At 36.7% G+C, this 22,527-nt stretch overlaps 6 protein-coding genes across 9 annotated transcripts in view; 1 reads left to right on the top strand and 5 right to left on the bottom strand.

The window, feature by feature from the left end:
- LOC107981584 (ER lumen protein-retaining receptor-like) lies at nt 1–11,595 on the bottom strand. 4 transcript variants are annotated; one of them, XM_032600428.1, is made up of 8 exons: nt 11,414–11,595; nt 11,117–11,309; nt 9,937–11,040; nt 9,672–9,858; nt 6,734–9,286; nt 6,425–6,659; nt 5,896–6,346; nt 5,598–5,799 (listed from the first exon to the last, which is right to left on the bottom strand). In XM_032600428.1, exons 5-8 carry the CDS (start codon nt 6,864–6,866, stop codon nt 5,779–5,781), a joined length of 840 nt encoding a protein of 279 aa, XP_032456319.1. In that variant the 5' UTR covers nt 6,867–9,286; nt 9,672–9,858; nt 9,937–11,040; nt 11,117–11,309; nt 11,414–11,595; the 3' UTR covers nt 5,598–5,778. The 4 variants fall into 4 exon arrangements, with proteins under 4 accessions (XP_001604451.3, XP_032456319.1, XP_032456321.1 ...); XM_032600430.1 differs by having other exon boundaries at nt 5,600–5,799; nt 9,937–11,011; nt 11,414–11,560; XM_032600429.1 differs by having other exon boundaries at nt 5,600–5,799; nt 9,937–11,023; nt 11,414–11,560.
- Rad54l (RAD54-like) overlaps nt 4,079–22,527 on the top strand; it is a 24,925-nt gene continuing 6,476 nt past the window's right edge. The window contains exon 1 of the mRNA XM_008207754.4: nt 4,079–4,180. The gene's annotated coding sequence lies outside the window, so the exon portion shown is untranslated. The remainder of the gene's footprint in view (nt 4,181–22,527) is intronic.
- LOC100120810 (ER lumen protein-retaining receptor 3) lies at nt 12,133–14,340 on the bottom strand. The gene is made up of 3 exons (XM_008207861.3): nt 13,892–14,340; nt 13,006–13,198; nt 12,133–12,747 (listed from the first exon to the last, which is right to left on the bottom strand). The coding sequence occupies exons 1-3, from the start codon at nt 13,980–13,982 to the stop codon at nt 12,282–12,284; spliced, it is 750 nt and encodes a 249-aa protein (XP_008206083.2). The 5' UTR covers nt 13,983–14,340; the 3' UTR covers nt 12,133–12,281.
- Nucleotides 14,780–16,633, bottom strand: LOC100120784 (ER lumen protein-retaining receptor). The gene is made up of 4 exons (XM_001604337.6): nt 16,347–16,633; nt 15,757–15,946; nt 15,184–15,670; nt 14,780–15,075 (listed from the first exon to the last, which is right to left on the bottom strand). Exons 1-4 carry the CDS (start codon nt 16,435–16,437, stop codon nt 15,034–15,036), a joined length of 810 nt encoding a protein of 269 aa, XP_001604387.1. The 5' UTR covers nt 16,438–16,633; the 3' UTR covers nt 14,780–15,033.
- LOC100678879 (ER lumen protein-retaining receptor 3) lies at nt 17,517–18,985 on the bottom strand. The gene is made up of 3 exons (XM_003426231.4): nt 18,755–18,985; nt 18,362–18,554; nt 17,517–18,273 (listed from the first exon to the last, which is right to left on the bottom strand). The coding sequence occupies exons 1-3, from the start codon at nt 18,843–18,845 to the stop codon at nt 17,763–17,765; spliced, it is 795 nt and encodes a 264-aa protein (XP_003426279.1). The 5' UTR covers nt 18,846–18,985; the 3' UTR covers nt 17,517–17,762.
- LOC100120737 (ER lumen protein-retaining receptor) lies at nt 19,437–21,970 on the bottom strand. Its single transcript, XM_001604295.6, has 4 exons — nt 21,654–21,970; nt 21,223–21,418; nt 20,128–20,623; nt 19,437–19,589 (listed from the first exon to the last, which is right to left on the bottom strand). The coding sequence occupies exons 1-4, from the start codon at nt 21,748–21,750 to the stop codon at nt 19,521–19,523; spliced, it is 858 nt and encodes a 285-aa protein (XP_001604345.1). The 5' UTR covers nt 21,751–21,970; the 3' UTR covers nt 19,437–19,520.

Below are 22,527 nucleotides of genomic sequence, written 5' to 3' on the forward strand. Positions count from 1 at the left end.
TATGAAGAAGTATAAATATTTATTAAATTACATTAACAACAATACATAAATCAGTCGGATGTATTACGAATTTAGATTTGTTAAAAGTATAGGAAACCATACATAGTTGTATACACATATGCAACGCTGATTATATATAAAAGTATATCATTTTATTCATTGACCACAATCGACGTGAAAAAAATATCAGAATTGATTTTGTTATTTTTTAGTTATAATTTTTGTCTAAAAATGTTTTATACCATGTACGTATGTATAAAATTTATCCCTTAAAATTTTGTGTAAAAAGTAAAAATCTTGCCTATTAAAGTACTTTATCATATATCTATATTAGTGAGTTAGTCACGAATAATAAAAACATTTAAAGGATATAAAAATCAAAGACGATAAATAACAATTAATCACATGAACTTAACAAAGTTAATAAGTGCGCGTATTACAAAAAAATCTTTACTATCACATTTTCTTTGCGATTAAAATCAAACAAAAAATATACAGCTTTTACTTAAACGTACATATACATATATCTAATATAGACTAAAAGTAAAATGACTTTGGAATGCATCATTAAATGTCTGGAACAAAGCTCACTTAGGGTCAGATTAGCGACCATTTCACGCATGAAAGTACTGAGGATGATATTTCATGCCTTGGGAGATTAGTTACTCGCTCCTTGATCCTTTGCTATACCAGTAAAGTGACCTGAAAACGTGGGAAAGTTAAATTCGATACGACATGGAATGAACGTAGCAAAGGATCTAATGTTTTTATATGTAATTCTATAAGAATCTCAAGTTCTTTGCAGAACGAAAATTATAATTGATTCCTTACACTTTCCTCCGTGGCACTAGCACTTCCACAAGCTGCGGCCTCTTCCCTTTCGTCTTTGATCGTCGTCGTCGCGTCCCGTTCGATATCGGGCAATCTAACAACCTGCTCGGTTACTTCGTCCTTGGCGACCGTCTCTCTCACCGTCGCTTCTTTATCTCGCGCTGCAGCGACTTCGGTACTGTTCATGCACTGTTTAGGTTTGAGTATGGGCAGATTGCGCACAGTGATGTCGAAGTAAAAGATGAGCTGGACAACGCCGCTGGCGACGGCTATGTGTTCGAGCTGGCTGTTCGGCGAATGCTTGTATGCGTAAAGCCAGTGCAAGACGTAGCAGCCACGGTACAAGCCCAGGCATGAGATGTAGGACATCACCACAGAATCGGCCTGCTTCGACTTGGAGACCAGGTACACCTGGGGGACAATGGCCAGTGCCTCAAGGTAAACGCTGAACGCCCAGAATACTTCGATGGTCTCGAAGGCCTTGTTCAGGAACAGAGCAAACACTGCACACGGTAAGATCAGCAGCTCGATTCTGAAGAGGAGAGATTGATAATGTACTTTCAATCGTATGTATACGACATAAACGATCATGTCTACAATGTTATGGTAAATATGCAACAAGGTTTTTCGGTTCTCTACAACGTTTTGAACGTGGACAAAAATGGCAAGTTTATTTATTAGCAGACACACATATCAGATTAAATCTCCTTATGCAAATTTCACATGGGCAAATTAATGAGAAGATAATAGCTATTTTGATCGACGACATAATCAAGGGCGCGGAAAAAGTTACAAATGCGAAAAGGCATCAATTGATTTAAGTAAAATCAAGCTTGCTGACAAAAGGCTTGTTGGCGCTTTCTGTAGGACGAGCTAACCATTTTTTTCCATATCCGGGATGTTGTAGAGAACCGAAAAAAAACTGGTCCGGTAGGTGTTCCCCTTGAAAATATTTTATGTATATAGAAATGCTCACAATATGCGTATTATTAATTTTGTGAGAAGAGGTTTAACGATCTGTGCAAAAGGAGAAAACATTAGAAGTAATTCATATTCCTCAATGAAATACGCTTGTGAATATAAGTCGACATTCAATTCAATGCAACCCCTTGTTAGTTATAAAGCGTGTTTCCAAACAATTGGCTTTAGCTCAAGCGACTTTCTCATGATAGTTATGAGAAGCAGCAGTAGTGAAGTAGTAGCTGTTTCGCAAACGCGTAAGTAAATTGAAAACCGCTAGTAAACTCAGAGTCAGAGTCAACGCGCATCTTTTTGCGCGATGCTAAAGTATATTTTGCAACGAGTACATACACGAGCACAAGCATAAGGCTGCGCGTGCATTTACAACATGTAATACGTTACCTGAAGGCATCCCGTTTACGGTCGTAGGTCTTCCTGAAGAATAGGAATATCGATAAGACTGTACAATACGTGATAGCGAGGTATACTATCTTCAGTATGGTATTGTACAGCGAGACATATCTAATCGTCAGATCCGCGTTGCGAGCCGTGAAAACCAAGGCGAAGAGCAGCTGCGTTTTGCCGCTTATTCCTGGACACAAAAGAAAGGTATACGTGTATGCGCGGCCTTATCCGACTTTCGCCATTTCAGAACCGAGATAAACCGTTCCCAAGCTCTTTATTTTTATCTCGGTCATTCATTTTTTTATTACCCACCCAAAAGGTATATTTGCACTATAAAATCATGACTTTTTCAAGTAATTTCAGCTGAGCATTCGGTTCACGGATTCGCTAAGTACATATAGTACTTATAAGAGCTTCAAAGCGTCGCGCACACATATTTCTAAGGCGTTTTCTTTTCGACGTGCCGCGGGTAACGGCATCCTGCACTTTGCGGCAATTTCTAATGCCCGTCACGTTTTTATGTAATTGAGATAGGTATTAACGCGGTATTATACATTCATTCATTTTTCACTGCAGACTGATACAACGGTTTTCTTTCATGGTCGAAATAGTTTTCATAGCCATTCAAGGCTCCGCCGCCGCCGCCGAGTAAACTCATTTAATTCTCGGAAAAGTATTAATTTTTCGCGCCAGATCAGTCGTCCTATTAATATCGTCGGCGATAATAGGCTTATTGTAACATTGCAAAACGTTAACGAGAAAGGCAGCGTTAACGCGCGCACCAAGCATGAAAAAAAAAATGTTTATGTGATGTCGGGCGATTAGAAAATGCTAATTTATAGATAACAAGGCGCTTGTAATCGAGAATGTTTCTCCGTGTACCGTTGGAAAAATTGCACGTATTGTGGGAAAATCGCCGCGACGTGACGCGCATTGAGAATCGAAAAAATATTGCATAAATCCCGCGTGTACTTAATAGTTGTGTTACGAGTACAGCTTCGATCAACGCTAAAAAGGCTCGTTTTAACCTACACACCCAACTCTCCAACGCAGCACGTGCGTCTATTTCTAATTTACAGCTCTCACGTGCAATATTTCACCTCCAATCAACGTCCGCAACCGGTTGATTGTCGCAAAATCCCGTCCGCTGCACAGCGCCTAATCTTATCCGAGACTACCATACGTAAACACACATCGAGCCGCGATTCCGATTTACTTTCGAATGACTCCCACGCAAAAAAGTGAAAAAAGGAACAGTATTCCAAAGTGCAGTACACAGCGCAGTGAATCAATATAAGTATATAGTGTCGCGAGCGCGCAGACGTAAACAGCATCCATCAATTCGCCGCACTGGCTCACGCGCGCACGCCGCGCACGGAAAACGAGCGCTATAAACAGCGACTTACCGGCACAGCTTTTGGTAAGCCAGAGCTTCGCCAGGAGTATGATCATCCCCAGCAGGTGCACGTAGTCGCCGAAAATCTGTAGGATGTCCATGTCGAGAAGTCCCGATCGTCGATCCGATGCCGATGATAATCCGTGCAGGGGAAAATGGGTGTGGAGCCTTATACTTCGATGGGTACTGCTGCACTGGACAACGCGCGGCTCGTAGCGCGCGCCTAAGAGCGACGCAGTTCGCATGCGAACGCACTGCGCTGCTGCTGCTGATGCTGCTGCAACAACAACAGACAGACGGACCGAGCGACGACAACTAAGTACTGCACGACGCGACGGTGACAACAACGACTGCTGCGCTCCAGCGCGAGTGTGTGATTCGTTGGGGCGACGGTGCGTGTGCCCTGCCCGCCGGCCCCGCCGCCGCCAGCGAGTGTGGAAGAATAATCAGCGCGAGAGGGGGAAAGGACAACACATGCGCGCTGCAGGATACGCGTGCCGTCGTGTTGTTTTGCAGCGACGTGTTGTGTGTGTGAGAGAGAGAGACTGGATTCGAGTGAGAGAAGCAGCAATGTCCAACGAGCCGAAGGTAAGCGCATGTATAGGTGTATATAACTAATGGGAGTGAGGGAGAAGAGAGAGGGAATAAGACTATCCTTTGATAAGGGTTTCGTGTTTGGACTCGAAAAGGAGTTGCGCATTCGCAACTTGAAAAGGAAGTTTGTTTGTGCGAGCTGCGCGCGACTCTGAAACACGGGAATCGTATCCGGTTTTGCTTCTCAAACATAATACGACGACTTTATAGCCGCAGGTATGTGTGCGAGCAGTGTGCTATTATGTGTCGCAAATGTTGATCGACGATGTTGAATCCGATTAGAGCCGTTAATTAAACCACTCGATACGCGCTCTATCTCCAAGCGGTTTACTCATTATTAGAGGTTATCTAGATTCAATTTTCGATAACCATACACTCGACAAGAAGCTCATCAACCGAGTGTGCGTGTAGGAGATAGGATGTCAAGGATAATAATAGCCAATCGCTCGGCGAGTATAGTACGTCTCGAAGGCCCCCGTGGGCTGTGTACCGGCGAGTGGCCTTATAAAAGCCGTCGTCGTTTCCTATTTCCCGTGTATATAAGGCAGCAGGGTTTTCGTCGCGCCCGAACGAGTTGATTTTACACGCTCTCCGATGCGTGTAAGACGCGCTCGAGCCGATGACGTATATATCACGGCGGCGAGTGCACTCGCACTCGGAGTCGTAAAGAACTACTCCTATATAGACGGGTTTCTTTATCGGTGCAGCGTGTGTGAAAGCGCAGGGGGTTATCCCGTGCCGGTTTATACGTCGCCCCACCTTCGTTACGCCTTTGAGGCTGTCCGAGTGTATGTACATGACACATAATGCACATAGGTACATGCAGTCTTATATGATTGCCAAGTATTCGGTACAGACAAAACCAGACGCGGTTTCGCGCTCCCAAAATTTGCCATGTGGATTTTCTTAATGCACTCAACTCAGTTATATGTATCGCATAGTTTTTAACATTTATATTTAAGCTTCGCTCATCTAAATTAGAGACGAGTTAATCAAACTGTCAAGCTAGAAAGAAATTTAGCACAAACCGCAATTACGTGTCGACAACTACTTAATCAAGAAATTTTAAAATAGTTGCGCAATATTTAAACCTATCCAGATAGTTTTTTCTATTAAAAATAAATCAGTATAGCATCTGTTGATGCTTCTTTGTGAGTCACAATTTTCCGTCCAGACTATACCATAATACGTCCATTATCCGATTTCTCACTCAGCTGCGTTCTAGCGCGTGGGTCTTTTTTGCATCTCCTCTTATGCAGAGCACATTAACGGCCGGTTCTGTTTACATAGGGCTTTCGTGCGGCTGTTCCTGCTTCGCATTTCAGCGAATTTCAAAGTTTTTTCTTTTCTCCGTCTTCCCTAGTTTCCGCATACCGATTCTCACGTTGTACGTTTTTCAAAAATACGGTTATATTTTGAACGTTCGTAAATAATTTTATTGATTATTAATGCTGTGATTTCACTTTTCTGTGAAAATTCAAATTGCTTAGAATCAAGTGTTTGCCTAGTTTGCGTGTTCTAGGTACTTGATGTTCTCCAGACTTTTTCGTGTAGAATTTCGTACATAATTTGCGGGTGTATCCTGTTTCCTCTCAAACGGTTTGAAAAGTTATCTGGAAGAAAATTAAAAAAAAAAACACATTTAATGGAATTTCAAAATTTCAAGCGCACACTTAAATGTTGTGTTAATTCGAAAAATAGCACAGTACCTTATTTTTATTCTTAAAAGCGGCAGTCGCATTACAAATCGAGTTGCTATCTTCAGAATTCAACTTCAATCCCTCACTGCAGTGCAAAAATTGATAATCATCCTCCTGTATTGAAATCCTAGACTTTGACATTTTTCTGCTGACAAAAATGTCACAATAGGAAATCAACTGAATGATACCAGCTGCAAAGGCGATTTTGTCAAAACGACTGTCCAGATAAATCGTCGAGAATATCCAATTGGCCATGTAGCAGAACTTATACAAGCTCAAGAACCCTATGTAGTAAAACACAATACCGTCGACGTGCTTCGTTCTGGAGATGAGAAACCGTTGTGGGACCATAGCTACAGCTTCCAAGTAAATACTAAACGTCCACATCACATCCTCGGTCTCGAGTTTGTCGTTTAGCAGAACTGCCATAATAGCGCAGGCAGATATGAGCATCTCATACCTAAAATTGCCAAGATAAATAGGTGGATAAAATATATAGACGGTAATTTATTTTTCGCTAGAAAAAATATCGCTATACCTGAATGCGTCGAACTTTCGGCTTTCCGATTTTCTGAACAATACAAATATTACTAAGAGGGTCCAGTACATTATAATGATGTGGGCAATTTTTACAAAGTTGTGTACAACTATGTATGCGAGATCCAAGTGCTGGTTTTCAAACGATTTATAGACTGTCAAGTATGAGACTAATAGGTCCGCGTATCTAATAGTAAAGATGATCGTAAAAATAATTTGCGTTTTCACGCTGACACCTGTCAAGAACAATGAAAAGCTAATAAGCAATGTGTACTTTTAATTATGCGCGCTTATAAAAGGTGATTCTTACTTGCACAAGTGTTCTTCCGGTGTATATTTTGCAGAAGCAAAATTTGCCCCATGCAAAGGAAATAATCTCCAATGAGCTGTATGCTCAGCAATGTGTTCATTATCAAATTCATAGTCGTGAATTTCAAGATCATAATTGGTGTATGACGCTAATTTTGTTTGATTTGAGAAAAATATAAAATATCCGTGAATTAATGAAATTACGAGAACAACAAATAATACATTAGAGCAGACGAAATCTGCATTCCATTAGTGTAAAAAAACACCGATAACTAGTGTTCGCATGTCACACACTGGTACACTTATTTCGTCACATAATTATCGGGCATCTTAATCACTTTTCTGCAGTATATCAAAGCTTCTTCCAATCAAATTAACGTGAATTTCTTCTCGTAAAAAATCACCAATAAACACACTTCACATTTTTATTAACAAAAGCGCATTTGTGAGCTGCTCGCAGACTATGTCGTAGCCATAGTCGTCGGCAACATAATCTTTGCGTTGAAAATCGCACACACGAGCCTGTATTTATATACATGGGCGGCGAGTGGACACTCACAGATACATGGTCACTCTGTCTATTTCACGAAATTCAGATCTTAACTATGCGGTGCGCTCTCGTTCCTCCCGTGCAACGATGCGCTCTTATACGCTGGCGACGCAGCAAACGCGTATTAAGAAGCTCAAACGCAGCGGGCGTGCCTCTCTAGTTGCTATTGTTAATCATCACTGCCGGCTATTTTTCCGGTGCATACATAGTCTCCGTGTATTTTTAATCCTTTTTATCGAACGTTATCTTATCGCAAGCCTTGTCAATACGGATATATGTCGATAGTGTTCTTTGCTCAATGAATCTGTCGAAAATTCATCGAGCTTTTCAATACTCTTATGTGCGGTCCGCATGCTTGTATACTGATAATTCTTTGCTGAAGTTTATGTCAAGTTTCAGAAGTTGATCGAATGAAGGATGAAAACAAACTAGAGTATAGGAATATGGAGAACTAATAGTATTTTATTAAGGGAATATGTGTTTATATGTGTATATATATACACACACACACACGCGCACACACGCATATAGATTGTAGCATTTTGTAGGGAACGAAAATTGTATGACACAAAAGCAAATGCTTAAAATGATAAAATTTTTAACTTTGTAATATATATGTAGTCCAGAATTCCGATTATGTTAGAATGCTTAATCATCTTATTATTAATTACTGTCGTGCATTTTCTTCCGTGGTAACCAAGATGACCTACAAAGCATATAATGATTTTGTAAGTCAAAAAATAACCATTTATCTACCTCATCGTAAAGTAAATGTTATAATAATGGTTTCTGTTCATTACGACGACAGTCTTCATATTCAAAAGTTTCGATTTTTGCATAATTATTGCAAAAAATAGTAAAAACACGTACAACCAAAGCTTCGTCACTTATTCTGTCCAAGAGCTGCACTATTTGTCTAACACTCATTCTATTGCACGCAAACAAAATGGAAAAATTTATTGCTGTTGGTCTAATTATTGTGTATACAAAATTATAAAGCTATCAATAAACTTATATATTTTTTTTCATAATTAGAATAATGTTTATACTGCAGCGCATTAAAATCATATGATAGAATCTTTACTTTTAACAATTTATTGTCCGAATCGTTTTATTTTTAATGAATACGAGAAGTTGATTTTTTATTTGTATTGTATTACTTATAATTTGTGTGGTAGTATATATTTTAAAAATTAATCAATATATTATTATAATGACGAAAATCGCGTATACTTTATCACTGCAAACATTCATAATTTTGGAATGCTTTATACTTATGTCACAAGACAAAAAATAGTCTTTTATGAACCATAGGTAAAAATATATTAACTGATATTCATATATTTCTATATAATTTTTTCGGAAGTTATTCTTTATATAGTAGTTTCCTGTCACGCTATCTCATAAAATAAACATAACAATCCATGCAAGTTACTTATTCTTGCATCTCAGTAGATTTTATATAAGTATCAACTTTTGCGATAATTTACAACAAATATTTTGATATTTTCACTGCACGTTTGTTAATGTAAAAAAAGAGTTAATTAAGCACTTTAGCATCCGTCGCAGACAATTGTTTATGCCTCTCAAAGTACGATTTATTGATTAAAAACGCGGCGTTTATGTGACAAAAACCATTCCTGTAAATTTGTTGACTTTATTGGCACAGGTTTGAATATGGGCACGATTGTTCCTAAAAAGCAATCAAGATAAAAGTAAAGTTGAATGATTCCTGCCGTCATAGCAATTCTTCCTTCAAAATAATCTCTTGTGTTGTACAAGTAGATCCAATGGATGACATACATCATTTTGTAACACATCAACATCCCAACATAGAAAATCAGAGTTTTGCCAACATCTTTTTTCTTCTCAATTAAATTACGCTGGGGAATGATGGCGACCGTCTCAAGAATTACGCCGTGAGTCCAAAAAATATCTATGAATCTAAATTGTTCGCATAGAATACCACCTATAATACCGCTACAAAGTACTAGCAGCTCGATCCTGAAAGTTGTTAATTTATTTTTATTTTATCTAAATATCTATAGATGTACATATGTATGTATATAGTTCAATAGCAACACTAAATTTTCCCTTGAGCAAATTTTTTTGTTTTTTAGCAATAATCTAATGTACGCTTGAGTTTAAATAAATATATATATATATATATATATATATATATATATATATATATATATATATATATATATATCGATGAAATAAAAATGAAGTCTTCTAGAATCCGAGTTACATTACAAAAAAAAAACACACACACACACAATAGTTATTTTATCCAAACATTTTTGCTTGTATACATAGCAACTACTTTGTAATTTTAAATATAGCTATACATACTTAACACACATATTTAGTTCGAACATTTGCTTACCGGCAATCATCCTGTTTGGCATCGTACGTCTTTTTACAGTAAATGAATATCAAAAATAACATTGCAATGGAAGAAACAAGATACAGTATTTTCATTGTTGATTGTTCCCATGAGTCAAAATATACAAAGTCAACAAACCGTGCAACGAATGCCAGTGTATACAAAAACTGAGTTTTGCCACTTATACCTGGGAAAAAGTAACAGAATCAGTAATTTTGTACTTACATGTTAGTAAATATGGCAATTCAAGCCAGGGTTTACGTACCTCTGCAATCTCTCGATAACACGAGCTTTAAAAGAAGTGTCATCACACCAACCAGGTATAGTAATGTTCCAACGTGAAATAAATTCTGCTCCATCGTAAGGAGTTGACTTGACGTCTTCTATTAAACTCAGATGCGAAGGAGCAAACAGATAAACGATCACGCGTACTGAGATCGAGCAAGCTAAACTCGATTTGATTAGGCGTAGCTCTACGCGCTCCCTACTGATGGGTTTTTTCATCGACTAATTTTAACTCTCTCATAACATCTTCGAACATTCTATTCTTGTACACAAACATTTTTAAATTTAGCAAGATATTTCTAAAGTTTACGTAGATTTCGCATTTAAACATCTCACACGCTTTTTATTCAAAAAAAAATTCTTTGTAGATGCGCATAACAATTATTTCTCAAATTTGTGTTGCATGAAAGAAATTATGTTTATGCTTTAAGGTATTTTTATGAAGTTACGTATCAGCTTGTTTTGAGTTTTTTTACTGTTATTCGATTCTCATTCTTCAAAACTTTTTAACCACAATATCGTTGATGAAAATAGAAGCCTTAATATAATAAACATAATAATTGCAAAGAACAGAATATCCTATAAACAGGTATAATAACGCTTGAAAAAATATAAATTTAAGTTTTTAAAGACAAGGATTAAAGAAATTTACTATTCTACCAAAATAGGCTCACTTATAGGAGTAATTTCGTTGCAGATCTCATCAACATTTATCCCTTTGGAAGTATTGAATTTTACAGAACCTCGACTTCTTTTGCATAAACTCACAGCAAAAATGCTGTACAGAACTAATTGCATAACGCCACTAGCAATACAAATTCTGATTAAAGGTTCAAATTGTACAATATGTTCGAAATAATTATAAATGTTTTCACCAAGACATAACGATGCGTAGAACATCAAAAATACTATGTAAAGGGGAAGAATCACACTGTAATGATTTTTCTTACAAGTGTACAAATACTGAGGAATGATAGATACGGCTTCTAGTGATGCGCTTAAAATTGTGCAGACGTTATACATGGTCCGATTGTCCGGTAGACAAATCCCTATCACTGCAACAGGAACTAATAAATAGTCAAGTCTGTATCAAGAAAAAAATTGATTGATATTTAATTTCAAGCCATAGAATTATTATAAAAGCGTCTATTGGTACATACCTCACATTATCTTCATCGGAGTAATAAACATCTTTGAATACAATTAATACCATTAAAACTGCACCATACACAAATATTATACACAAGAAGTTTACTATGATTCCATGCAGTGGGACATTAGGTAAAGTGATGTAACTCAAACATCTTAGCGATATAACCAAGGCGTTGAGAATTTGAGTTTTTCCACTGATTCCTGAAAAATGTATTGTCACATAATGTTAATTTATGGCACCCACTGCTAGAAGCATTTCCTCTATTATCACAACTTCAACCAATATCACTTAAAGTAAGACTTACCAGTAGCGTCTACGGAACATGATATTTTTATAAAGAGTAAACCAGTAGGTAATAAATATAAATAATTTTTAAGACTGGAATAGCTTGGTTCATCCATAGTTCTTCTAAAACGCTGTCTCCTAAAGCTGAAATAAAAATACATTCTGATCGGACTCAAGCCGCGAGTCTGCATCAGAACATTCGCGCCTGCGCATTTTACGGCAGCTCCAAACTACTCCCATCCTATTCATACATATAGATGGAAATTCCTTGTTATAGGTATCTATTATTATTTGAATAAACTTGTCTTTGTACTTTTAGTAAATTGGTTTTATATTTTGTTCTTAACCATACGTTGAGAAATTGTTTACAGAAATCATTTACACATAAATCAAAAATACTTTAATTGCCATGAGTAGAATAAACATATATATATATATATATATATATATATATATATATATATATATATATATATATATATATATATATATATATATATATATAATATATATATATATATATATATATATATATATATATATATATATATATATATATATATATATATATATATATATATTATATATATATATATATATATATATATATATATATATATATATATATATATATATATATATATTATATATATATATATATATATATATATATATATATATATATATATATATATATATATATATATATATATATATATATATATAGACACACACACACACACACACACACACACACACACACACACACACACACACACATACACACACTTAAAAATGTCTTGCTTATCAATATTACAAGTATAAAAATTCATCGAAAAAATTATTCACAGTCTCGACAGTTCATCATTTTACAACAACACATGAATTCAGTTGTTTATCGAAGTCTCGCTTTTAGAGGCATTCTTCGCAACATCCAAATTTCCATTGACCCTTACGGCTACCACGGCCACAACTCGAGACTGGCCCTCGTCAACATTTTTTAGATGAGCATACTGGGCCTTAAAAATAGGCAGCATCCACCCAAAATATCCACAGCAGATAAAGAACTGCCCAAAACCGCAGATAGCAACGTAATAGTTTTCAAGGTGCTCGCCCCGACTTAGAAGATATAGCCAGTGAACAATGTGAAAGGCCCGGTAGCAGCCAATCATTCCTACGTAGAAAAGGAGCGAACTTCCGACGTAGCGTGTCTTAGCGGTCAAGTGAATCTGCGGGAAGAGCGCAAACGCTTCCAAAAAGACACCAAAGTGCCAAAGGATTGGCAGTATGGTCCAATTACGGTGGGTCGATAATAACGCCAGTAGCGTACAGGTGCCCATTAGCAAGTCAATTCTGCAAAGCAAGTGTGAACAATTGAGTTAATGATACATTCATGATATTGCGGCTTTATTGAGCAAGATATTATTTTTTTTATTCTATTACAAAATACTTTTTCGTTGCAGTATATTTTGTAAAAATAGAAACCACTATAAGAACCATGATCAGTTTCATTTTTAGCTATTGTTATCTATTTGATTGCTTCTGGTTGATAATTAAAATGTAATTTATGCTCTTATTATGATAAAACGACTGATAAAAATTTTAATTCACCTGAAAATATCATGTTCGCGGTCAGAATGTTTTGTACCAATGAAATGTATCGATAACACTGTTAAATACGCAATAAAAAGGTAAGCGACTTTCAATACAAAAGATGGTGGAGAAGTCTTCAAGTCATTCGGAAGATCTAGAAATTTTGTGGTAAAAACTAAGGCGTAGAGAATTTGAGCTTTTCCACTTAAACCTGAAAAAATATACGTTTTTAGTATACAGACAATAAGTAAATCAAATCAATTATAATAAAGTATGGTAAAATTCTAGTTGCATGTATTTCTACGAGCTGCATAGTTTCTAATGATTACGTAAAAGGTACAAGTTTTATCTCTCGAATTTAAAAAGCCGCTATTAATAATGATATACTATATAGGATTACAATATCAAAATTATGTTCCTCATTTATTCGTGGAATGTATTAATTACAATCGACAGGCATTTAATTCATTTGAATTCAAATATTACTAAAATTATGAAAAAATTTTAAACCAAAAGTTTTTTAAATTGTTGAACATGCATTTACTTAAATTGTAATACGAATTTTCAGTATGCGGACATACATTCATACAGATGTAAATACAGATTAGATGAGATAATTTACAATAAAAGATTAACCTAACATTATCTAATCTCTTTGGTAGCAGCAAAAAATAAGTTTATTACTTCACGAAATTTTTTTGTTTAAAAAAACATTTATTGCAAAATATGTGGAAAAAAATGAAAAAATTCTTATTTTGTTTGGGACATTAAAAAAAAGATCTGTGACGAAATCTTACTAAGCTGCTAACTGATAGTAAATTGAAAGATATAAGAGACTGATATTTCAGAATATTTTCAGACTATACGAAACGTTATACTATCTGTAATGAATGGAAGTACTCACCTGTACAATCTTGTGTAGATACAATTTTCAAAAGAAGCATGACCATTGCAATCAATTGAAGAAGCACGCCAATGTTTTCAAAATGGTCCATGATTTTGAAAAGTTTGTAAAAGTTTTTGTAAACAAAACCATAAAATTCACTGCGAAACAAATTCTTATTATCGAAACAAAGATGCTAACGATGAAACATGCGAAAGTAACTGACAACAATCCATGTATCCGGCAATAAACATCGTCAATCAGAGAGTTTAAAAATTGTACGACGTTTTGCGCACGCCCGTAGATATCACGCGCACTACCGCATATGTTCTACAAGTATACAGTTTTTTTAAGATTCGTCACTTTACCCAGATATCGTCTGCATATATTTATTTTCTTCATTCTCTATTTCACGTTATCTGGAATGTGTTCAGTAATAAGGTTAGTCAATTATGACATACTACACATGTGTTTTATACGAGAATTCTAATGAAAATGGTTAACTTATTGTAATTTACTGTACATAGTAAAATAAGTTTCTATTTGTTATAAGTTTTAATAAGCTTAATACAATAAAATAAATAATATATGTACGTAGTTTTATTAATACGAATATAGTAGTATACACACATAATTACAATTTAAAAAACATTATAAATAAAAGTACAATAAGACCAATTTTCGTGTATTTCTTTATTGCATTAAATTTTAGCAAATACTCGATTTGATATTTTATATTGGGCTTTCGATTTTAAACATGAAAAAAAAATTGAAATCATTACAAATATCTTATAAAGCTTTTATCACAAGTCATGTTATACACCCAATCAAAATAATTGAAGTAATATTTTCACAGCCACAAACTACAGGTATCACTTTTATGTATCAATTTATAAAATACTTTAATTTGAGAAAATATTCAAGTGTTTGTTTTATTATACGTTTCGCTTGCCATTTTATAATTTTATGATTACTTCATAACAATAGAAATGTACATTAATTAATTAACTCGGATGAATAGTCTTTCCGTGTTATTTTATTTAATTTTTATACAAATTATCAAAATCTTAGAAGTAGTAAATAAGTAGTAGAAAAAAACATTATTTCGAACGAAGACGATTACTTGTGACCTTTCATATTTAAAATTATATCTCATTTTACATTCAGTTGCCAGAGGATGCTTCCTCAGCCTTGAGCAAGTTTACCTGGAAACGTTAAAAAGATTAGTTCGATAAACATTAAAATAGTGAATTTCTCTATCTACCATAACCAGATAAAAAACTCATCAGAGTCGTTAACCTATTGCCAATTACCTTATCATTGTCCTTGCTTTTCAGAAAAGCTGGATCCAGCACAACGGTGCTCATATTCTCATTCAAATACCCGCTTTTTTGGGGAAGTTGTCCTTCTAGTCTAGCGAAATCGGCTCCAACAGTCGCGACCTGTTGCTGTTTATCCTCTTCATCGACCGGTGGTAAGTGAGGCACGATTCTGACGAGGAAGTCGACGTAGAGAACGAATTGAATGATACCACCGGCAACGGAGAATTTGTCGTAGTGTGCCTCCTGGTAGTAGCGATAGACCCAATGTATGATGTAAAGACACTTGTAGGTAGCCAGGGATAGGACGTAATAGAGCACGTGCTTGTGGATGCGGCGAGCCTTTGACACGAACACGAACTGTGGAACCATTGCTACAGCCTCCAGATGAATGCTGAATGTCCACAAGACTTCGATGGCGGTCAGATTGTAGTTTATCAAAATCGCTATCACCATACACGGAATCAGCAGCAGCTCGATTCTGTTGAAAGGATAGGCTTTTTGTTTGAAATTGAACGCTGAGTAACGAACGCGATTTATTTTAAAATTATTTTTATTTTATGTTACCTGAAACTGTCATATTTTCTTTCGTATGTTTTCCTGAAGAAAGCATACATTGATAGCAGTGTACAGTATCCAATAACGAGATACAGCACCTTCATAACTGTATTGTATTTTGAAATGAACGTAGTATACAGATCCAGATACCTTGTCGTGTACACCAACACGAGCAAAAATTGTGATTTAGCGCTTATGCCTGAAAACAGATAAAAAAGTAACAATAAAAGGACGTAAAGTATGAACCGTTTATGTTCAACCATTAAAAACAAAATAATCGATACCTCAATTGGATAAGAAATCAATAATTTGAATAAATTGTTTAAGAACTATAAATATATATTTACTGCTTAGATTTAAAAAAATATATGTACATACCGGTACTTATTTATAATTAGCATTTTAACAAACATTTCCATCAAATTATTTAAATCATGTAAAATAATTTCTATACGAATTATGCAACGCATCAGGCAATTACATCAACAAACAAGTTTTACAACACGCCGACATGACAACAAGTGTGCTCTATACATAACCAAAGAACTGGGACGGTGAAGCGTGTACATATATAGATATATGTGTATGTGCATTCTTACCAGAGCAGTTCTGAGTGCACCAAATTTTCAAAAGTAGAGACAACACCGTCAGCATATGCAAATAATTTGCAACATTGTACACCGTATCCATGATGAAGCTGGTGGATGAGCAACAACTGAACACTAACTGCAATTGATAATCGCGCACGAAGCCACAAACGTCAGGATTCTATCTGTTCGTCTCGAATTTGCTCTGCCGACAGACCGAGCTCGAATGACGCATATATAGCGTACATAATGCAGAAAATACAGTGCAGAGCCTCTGCAAGAAGAGCGTAAAAACCCATGTAGTGCGCATGCGCGCTGGGAATATACCGGGTATTCCCGTAACTGATGACAACAGAAGAAGAAGAAGAAGAAGAAGAAGAAAAATATATAAGAAAGCTGCTATAGTTTATTCAAGCAGATTTCTGATGAAATTGCAGTTTGCGAAAATTCTATAGCGTTGCACTTTGATATGCACAGTGTTTTATTATAATTTTAGAATATCTGACTAAAACAATATAATATAGCGGAGCTGTATATATTTTATGATATTTTTCTTAAATCATTTGAACTGGTCTCATTTTGAAAAAGTAACTATATAATTGTTATTCATCTTTTTGTTGTGATTTAATTCATAATACAACAAAGTCATAAAAAAGACAGTTCGATCAAACACAATATTCATAGCACTATGTCTGGTACTTATCGAAGAAAATTATAACTATAAGCTTAGTTAATTTATCATAGATTGATTGCGATTTTATAAATTAACGCACTAGCCCTTCGATTAGTGTTATCGAATCGTAGAGAATCCTGATCGAGATTTATGACGAAAACCGCAAAAGCCGGGATGCATTCAATACATTGTAGATCGTAAATTACAATCCTATAGAGTTGCGCATGCGCGTTAACAATTTGCCAGGATTTTCCGGGATGTATAAGTTGCTACATAGTTATACCCTCCAGATCTCACCTCTCGAAAGTGTTTTGCAGTGATAATTTATACCACCAGCGTCATTTTTGCGATAGGTTTTTTTTATCGCGTAAAAATTCCAAATGTGAAGAATACCGTCCAATCGAATCTTTTACTCGGATTGTTTACGCACAGTTTGGGCACAGTATATTACGTGCGCGATATGCAACAAGTTTGGGAAAGTATAGTCATAACAAGTTGAAAGAAGTGGCTTATAAAGTCAAAAAAATAATGCTTTATTAAAAAATTTACATGAACTATTCATTTTGCTATCGTTTTATATATATATATATATAGAAGTTGAACCTTATTAGTCTTATATTAATCACAGGAATTGTCTATCAACTTCTTCTCTTACTTGTCACATTTTCTGTAATATTTACAACAGAAAAACTAGAAAAGTTTTATTCACGAAATTTACTAGTATAGTCACCAGTATGTGTTAAGTTTAAAATACTTCAGAAATCTTCTTTGATTTTAAGTAAGTCCTTGTTATTGTCCTCAGTTTTAAGAAATGACGAATCTAGCTCGACAACGTTAATATTCGAGCTCAAATAACCATTTTCCTCGTATACCTTTTCACTTTTCACGTCAGTTAGCTGATCCTTAAGTCTGTGAGCATTAGCCTCGTCGACGACCGGCTCAAGTCGGTGCCAAATATTAAGGAAAAAGTCTGAGTAGAGTAAACACTGTATGATGCTACTACTGGCCGAAATGTTGTCAAAGGTGTTCAGTTGATGGTACTGGCGTATCCAGTGGACGACATGGAGACACTTGTAGACAGCGTGAGCTGTGATATAGCACAGAACGGATACGTGCGCGCGACGTACATTAGCTAGATGCACAAACTGGGGAACCATTGCCACGGCCTCCAGGTATTCACTGAACGCCCAGGAGATCCCGATTATGGTGGAATCGTGATTGAAGAAAACGGATAACACCAGACATGGAGCCAATAGCGTCATGATTCTGTTGAAGATTTATCCGTATTTTATTGATTGATTCCATATTATATAATTTAGCGCAGTTTTTCTATTGTGAGAAATATGAATTTTACCTGTACGCGTCATGTTTGCTCTCATAGCTTTTTCTACAACAACCACAGATTGTAATTAAAGTAGAACATGTAACAAGGATAGACAATCCCCTCGTGATAAAGCCATATGCTGTTGGAATGCATGCAGTGAACGTATCTAAATATCTAGTGATGAACACCAAAGCAAGCAAAAACTGCGTCTTGACGCTTACATCTGAAAAGACACAATCAATGACTAATTCTGTGAGCAATGTGTAAATAATCTTATCTCGTATCAGAAATTTATTTTTATACAATATCATCATATTTTTCTCTTGAAAATATAACATTTGAGAAATGTAAACATCGAAATTTCCTTTGCTTAAGAATTCCATATACATGCAACAGCTTCATTTCCATGGATTATATACGTACCATTGCACTTCCGGGTATACAAGATTTTCAAGAGCAAGCCTGTTATCGACATCAAGTGCACGAAATCAGCGATAACCAAAGGCACATCCATCACGGGGCTGCGATTGATAAATTATTAACCAAACACAAGAAGTAATCGCGCATAAATTAACTAATTCTCGTTGCTATCACTCAGTGCCGAAGTGCCTTCGCGAGAGTCTGCTCGAGAATAAGGAAAACAAGTCCGAGCTACGCAAGATATAATATATAGAATAGGTCTTCGGGGGGATTGTAAACATAAAGAAGTAGCGCATGCGCATTCGTAATTTCTGTAATCGCACGTAGTCTGCTTGGAATGCCTCAGAATTTTGCAAAACAAATGATGCATTTTGCTCGCATTGTACGTATAAGTACGTCGACTCAATCAATCATGACGTCGGAAGAGGCCTATCACGCCAGATCCAGTCTTAAGTCTATAGTAGACGATTATTTGTTCTGCTTCATCCTCGGAAGCCTCGGATTAATAAATTATTTATTCATCAATTATCTCTGTTTATTCAGTAATACAAATGACACTTGTTGTACACGTTATTATTTACAACGACAAAAGTATGTCTATACGGATGCATAATAAGGACGATTTTATCACAGAATCTGTACAAATTCAAATCTGATGTCAATCCACGTTATAAAAATGCACGAAAACAGTACTTAAAATTATTTTATTATCACATTTATTCAAAGTCTCCAATGAACTGAAAAAGTAGTAATTAAAGTACAATAATAATTATGTTCGAACTGACGCCTCGTTCGTTGCTGTAGCTTCCCGATGATCTCCGGGTGTTACGACGGCCACCTGAAAACAGATTATTCCACATATACCGGGCGTTTTGACCGAGAAAAGCACAATATTACGATTGAGCAGGGCTTAATTAAAAGGTACTTGATTACATACTTTTTAGGAATTGTACTCTAAATACTGTACTATACATGTAGACAAAAGCATTCAAGTATACTTAAAATTTTTCACGATCAATCTCTCTGATTGATTAAATTTACGCGATCATTAAATAAGTATAACTTAAGAAAAAATTATTTTTCCAGATCATGACCACTGTAGATGTATAAGTTATAATTTTTTTAAATATGTGAAAGCTGCAAGCGAATACCAAAGAGATTCAATAACTCCGCATCTACGTCCGGTATAACTCAAAGTGCGTCGTCCAAATAAAGGAAATAATTTCATCCTGTTTCGTGCTATCAGTTGTGCGGCGCGTCATTGCGATTATATTGCAATCGCCATTAAGAAAAAGCAAATACCAAGTATTTTGTCTGGCCCACGCTGACCACTGCTCGTTACATCTAAAATTCATCGTCGCAATAAATTCGTTTACCCTCTCATTATCCCTCTCGAGTGCCGTCGGTGTCAGCACGACTTCCCTCAACTCATCGTTGGCGGCAGCGCTTCTCGCGGCCTCTGCTTCCTTCGCGGCTCTCCTCTCGTCGGCCTCGGTCAGCGGCACTTGCTGCTGCGGCTGGGCCGTCTCGAGCTTGTCGAGATCGTCGCCGAGCGGTACCTCTCTGAGGAAGAAGTCGCAGTAGAACATGAGCTGAACTATGCCCGCTGCCAGGCTGATCCTGTCGTAGTGCTCGTTCAGGTAGAATCGGTAGATAGCCTCCATGATGACGAAGACCTTGTGCACCGACAAGACCGACACGTAGTAGTAGACTATGTTCTCGACTCGCTTGGCTCGTGTCACCATGTAGACTTGGGGCAAGATCGCCACGGACTCGAGGTAGACGCTGAACGCCCAGAAGACCTCGACTACGTCGAAGCCGTAGTTGGCCAGCAGCGAGAGGACTATGCACGGCAGGATCAGCAGCTCGATTCTGCAAGAGTTAGTTCATTATATAGATGTACAATCTCCCTTCACCGCCAGAACCTTGTGGTTTTATTTTCAGCTGTTTTTTTTTTTGCTCAACTCGAATAGAACTTTGCGGCTGTACGTTTTACATGAAAATGTTAAATATAAAAGTTATATAGATATTCTTAAAACGCGACTTTTTACTGTGACAAATATTTTGTCGAAACAAAAGTAAAATTCTCAAAAAAGTTGTTTAAAGCTGATAACCAACGCAAACGTTGATAAAAGCGCGAAGCGCTAGTTTTTTGAACGTTTGTAAAATTCCAATGTCAGCGAGATTACCACGCGGATGTATAATCATATATTGCGTTCACGACAACAATATAATTACTCAATCGTCCATTCGATGCGATGCGGTGGTTTTCGCGACACGCGGACTTCATTCACAGAGACGCGCTGCGCGTACACGTACATAGAAGATGCCGATACAATCGGCGATCGATCTGAACGCGTATGCAAAAATACGCATCGCGACGACGCGGAAATGAAAAGGATTATTTTAATCGAAAACGCACACCGCGTCGTGCTTGCAGGTATATGACACAGGATAGGAGGGAAACTCACCTGAACTTATCGTATTTAATCTGATAAGAATCGCTGTAGAAGAAAAATATCGATAACACGATACAGTACGTCAAAACCGTGAAAGATATTCTGGTCAGCGAGACGTTTATTGGATAGGTGTAGTAGGTCGTCACTATGTCCAGATACCTGGTGGCGAATACGATGCCGTAGAGCACCTGAGTTTTTCCGCTGATACCTGCGTGGAGAGATTAGAAAAATAAAATTATAAACCACGCGAGCTGTACTCACTTCTCTATTCTCGACTCGCGAAGGATTTTTCCATTCTCGGCGCAACAACAAAACAACTACACAATGCGCTTATCTCTCGGATTCCAACACAATATATGGACTCCGCGTTTCAGCTCCGCGAGCTCTTCCGCCGCGAGAATAAAAAAGACGAAAATTAAAACATATACGCGCGTCGAGCTCACCGGTACAGTCCTTCGTCCACAGGATCTTCGCCAGAAGCATGAACTTGGCTCCCAGCAGTGCGCAGAGCCCAAAGAGCCCAAACAAAGCCATCATCATGTTTACGGGATTTCCAACTTTTTAAGGCCGAAACAACCGATCTGCACTAGCGCGAGGTCGGCTGTACACTGCGGGAAAAAAAGACGTATATACATAAAAGCGCTCGAACTCGCGGTCACGGGATTCCCTCGCCGCCACCAACGCTTATGAACACGGCTGCGCGTTCGCCGCTACACTGGCAAGATGTTGCCCGACGACGCCGAGAGTTATCGCGGGCGAACTGCCGACTCTCTATACATATATAGCTGTATGTGTATAGGATGTGTGTAATCGTCGCTCGTCTGTGCGCAAGTGCGAGGAGGTGCGGGCCACCGGAACATTGTTGGATTTTTTATTTTTAATAAAAATAACGAATTAGCCCAAATTTTATCTGTCGATCGTCACTGCTGATTATGGAACGGAATTTAAGTATGTTTGTTTCGAGTCGTGCGTAAAACGCGTGGGATTAGTTTCTATCCTATATATATAGTCCTATCCAACACTCATACTACTATGAGTATTATATATAACGATTCAAAATTTTTCGCTCTCTCGTACGCTTAATTTACTGTCGACGAGGCTTTGGCTTCGAGTTGGGAACGCGAGTGTTGCGTGACTTGTTGTATAGTTAAACAAGTTGTTAACGAGTTTGTAGGTATTGTCGTTACGGAATTCTATTGTCCGGAGGAAGTGTATAATCATTTGATAGATCGTTGGCTACTAAATTTTATTTTTAGCCGATTTTTACATAAACGTTATTGAGCCAACTTAGATGCCACTGTTTTTTATTTATATATA

Source organism: Nasonia vitripennis, chromosome 5 (genome assembly GCF_009193385.2).
Source record: "Nasonia vitripennis strain AsymCx chromosome 5, Nvit_psr_1.1, whole genome shotgun sequence".
Lineage (NCBI taxonomy): Eukaryota > Metazoa > Arthropoda > Insecta > Hymenoptera > Pteromalidae > Nasonia > Nasonia vitripennis.